Genomic DNA, 2,647 nt, shown 5'->3' on the forward strand with positions numbered 1-2,647 from the left:
TCACGAGTGCTAGTCATAACCCAGTAAATAGATTTTATGATTCTCTTATGAGGTTGAACCCCCATTTGAAAGACACTATATATGTATGCCTGTATGTGTATATATGTTTGTGTGTATACATGTGTAGGTTTCTATATCAGTATCTCTGTTCTCACATAAGTAAGCGAGCCATTGTGCGTTATGGATAGGAATCATAAATTTAATGATGGCTAGTAGGGACTTTACTGTCTTGGGAATTCAATACAAAATTATTTTATTTTGTAGGCTGGAGCATTGGATCTGCTGAAGGAGCTTAAGAATATTCCTATGACCCTGGAATTATTGCAGGTACGTGCCTACATGTATTACAGGTTTTAAATATGTAATTGTCTCAAAATACTGAAACATTTTCAGTACAAGTATATTTGTGTTGTGTTGCCCTATTATGGTATATCTTTTTTTTAAAGGCAGCATCAATCAGTAGCTCACTAAGCTGTCATTATATTACAGTGCCACCTCCCTCAAGATTAAGAGTCCTCCAAGAGTGGCAGTGAGCTCTCACAGTAAGAGGAGCTTGGACTTTTGGTCCTGATTTGGTCTCCAGGATTTCACTTTCTTATTTACCTTTGATAGCTGCTGCCAGCATGAAACGAGCTTCAGGCCACTGTTCTCCCTTCCTCTGCCATTTTAAGACAAGGTTTCCTTGTGACCCAGTCCTCGTGCCTTAGTTATCCAACTGGGGCTAAAGGCACATATTTTAGATGGGGTTTCACTTTGCCCAAAGCCCAGGCCAGCCTTGAGCTCATGGTTCTTCAACCTCAGCTAGGTTGCTGGGATTCTAGGGACTCACCACACTGGGCCTTTAGGTTGGACTGATAATTGAACCTGTGGTCCCAGCCTATGGAACATAACGTCTGAGTAGCACTCCCCACGGTAACTGGGCCTCTTCCTCTTGAGCATGTGTAGAGCATATACACACACAGTTGGGTATCTAGTAGGTGTTATGTAGATTCAGTAGGTTGTCCATCAAGTCTAAACCATAAAATAAAAACTTCAACAAAAGTCAAAATGTTGAAAGGGAAAGAAAATACAGTCAATAAAATAAATTTAACTGTTTTTTTTTTTTTTTAAGTTTGCTGTAGGGCTCACATGCTTGCCAGAGAGAGTGAGCAAGCAGGCGAGTGATTATTCCCCATGAGGATGGCCACACTGCCGTCCCTTCTCTGTTCTCCTGTTGCCGTCCCTTCTCTGTTCTCCTGTTGGGATTTTGGGCACATTTGCAACCCCCCCTGGCATGATTCTCAAGCCTCCAGGTCTAGGACTCAAACTGTTGTTGGCCACATGAGAATCCAGTACCTTAACCACTAAGCCACCTACTGGCTCCCCTTCCCCCTTTTCTATGTTGGTAGTTATTGTCCTTTTGCTTTCCAACATAGGCCTCTCTAAAGGATTTATCATAAGGCTGGTCTAGTAATATTGAATTCCCTCAATTTTAGCATATTTGGGCTTTATTTCTCCTTGTATTCAGAAAGATAGATTTGCTAGGTATATTATCCAAGATTGGTAGTTTTTTCTTTTAGTATTTTGAATATTTTATTCTATTCTCTCCAGGCTTGAACTGTTTATACTGATGAGAATTTCGTTACATATAATTTTATACTTTCAGATAAAATCTTTGTTGTTGTTTTTGCTGCTATTGTTTTTACCATAGGGTGTCAAGAGATAGAAAGAAGAAAAGTGAGAAATCATCTCCAGGGGGGAGGCCATGCTGCAATCCCTTCTCCATTCTCTTCTTGGGGTTGTACAAGAAACCAAAGTAAAATTAATATCAGAAGAGATGGAGGCCAGAGGACGTGGAGTTATACATTAAAAGCGATGTAAGGAACAAAAAAACTGTCAACTAAGAATTAAATCTCTAGTAAAACTATCTTTCAAAAATGATGGTGAAAAAACATATTCCCAGAGAAAAAGAAAAATCAAGTCCAAACAAGAACATGACTTACTATTTCTTTACTGAATGTTAATTAAAGGTCTATTATATATCAGGTGGATTAGGCACTGGGAATACAATGTAGTATAAAAACTGATATCCATTCGGTTTATGGGAGTTGGGGTGGAGAAGAGAGACATTAATTTTTTTAAATAATTATTTATTTTATTTTTTAATTTATTTATTCATTTATTTTTTAATTTGACCAGAGAGAGACAGAGGGTGAGAGTGAGAGAGAGAGGAAGTGAGAAAGCCAACCACCAGATTCAGGACTCGAACCCTGGTCGGCCATGTGGGAGTGTCCAGCACCTTAACCACCACGCCACCTGCTGGTCCCACGACATTAACTTTTTAATGACGTTAAAAGATGCAAATTAGAGCAGCGGTCCCCAAACTTTTTGGCACCAGGGACCAGTTTTGTGGAAGAAAATCTTTCCACAAATGGATGAGGAGGGGATGGTTTATGTGACAGTGCACAATCTAAATCCCTCACATGTGCAGTTCACAATTGGACTCATACACCTATGGGAATCTAATGCTGCCACTGATCTCACAGGAAGCAGAGTTCAGGGATTAATGTAAGTGATAGGGTGCAGCTGTAAATAGAGATGAAGTTTCACTCACTCACCTGCCACTCACCTTCTGCTGTGTGGCCCAATTCCTGACAGCTACTGGTTC

General features: G+C 39.9%; 1 protein-coding gene across 1 annotated transcript in view; it reads left to right on the forward strand.

Annotated features, from left to right (window-relative positions):
- Positions 1-231: 231 nt before the first annotated feature.
- The window catches only part of TCEA1 (transcription elongation factor A1), a gene marked incomplete in the record, with an annotated part of 35,440 nt that continues 33,024 nt past the window's right edge, over positions 232-2,647 (forward strand). The window contains 1 exon segment of the mRNA XM_027773796.1: positions 232-327. Coding sequence (XP_027629597.1) covers positions 307-327 — 21 coding nt within the window.

Source organism: Tupaia chinensis, unplaced genomic scaffold (assembly GCF_000334495.1).
Source record: "Tupaia chinensis unplaced genomic scaffold, TupChi_1.0 Scaffold000046_3, whole genome shotgun sequence".
Taxonomy (NCBI): Eukaryota; Metazoa; Chordata; class Mammalia; order Scandentia; family Tupaiidae; genus Tupaia; species Tupaia belangeri.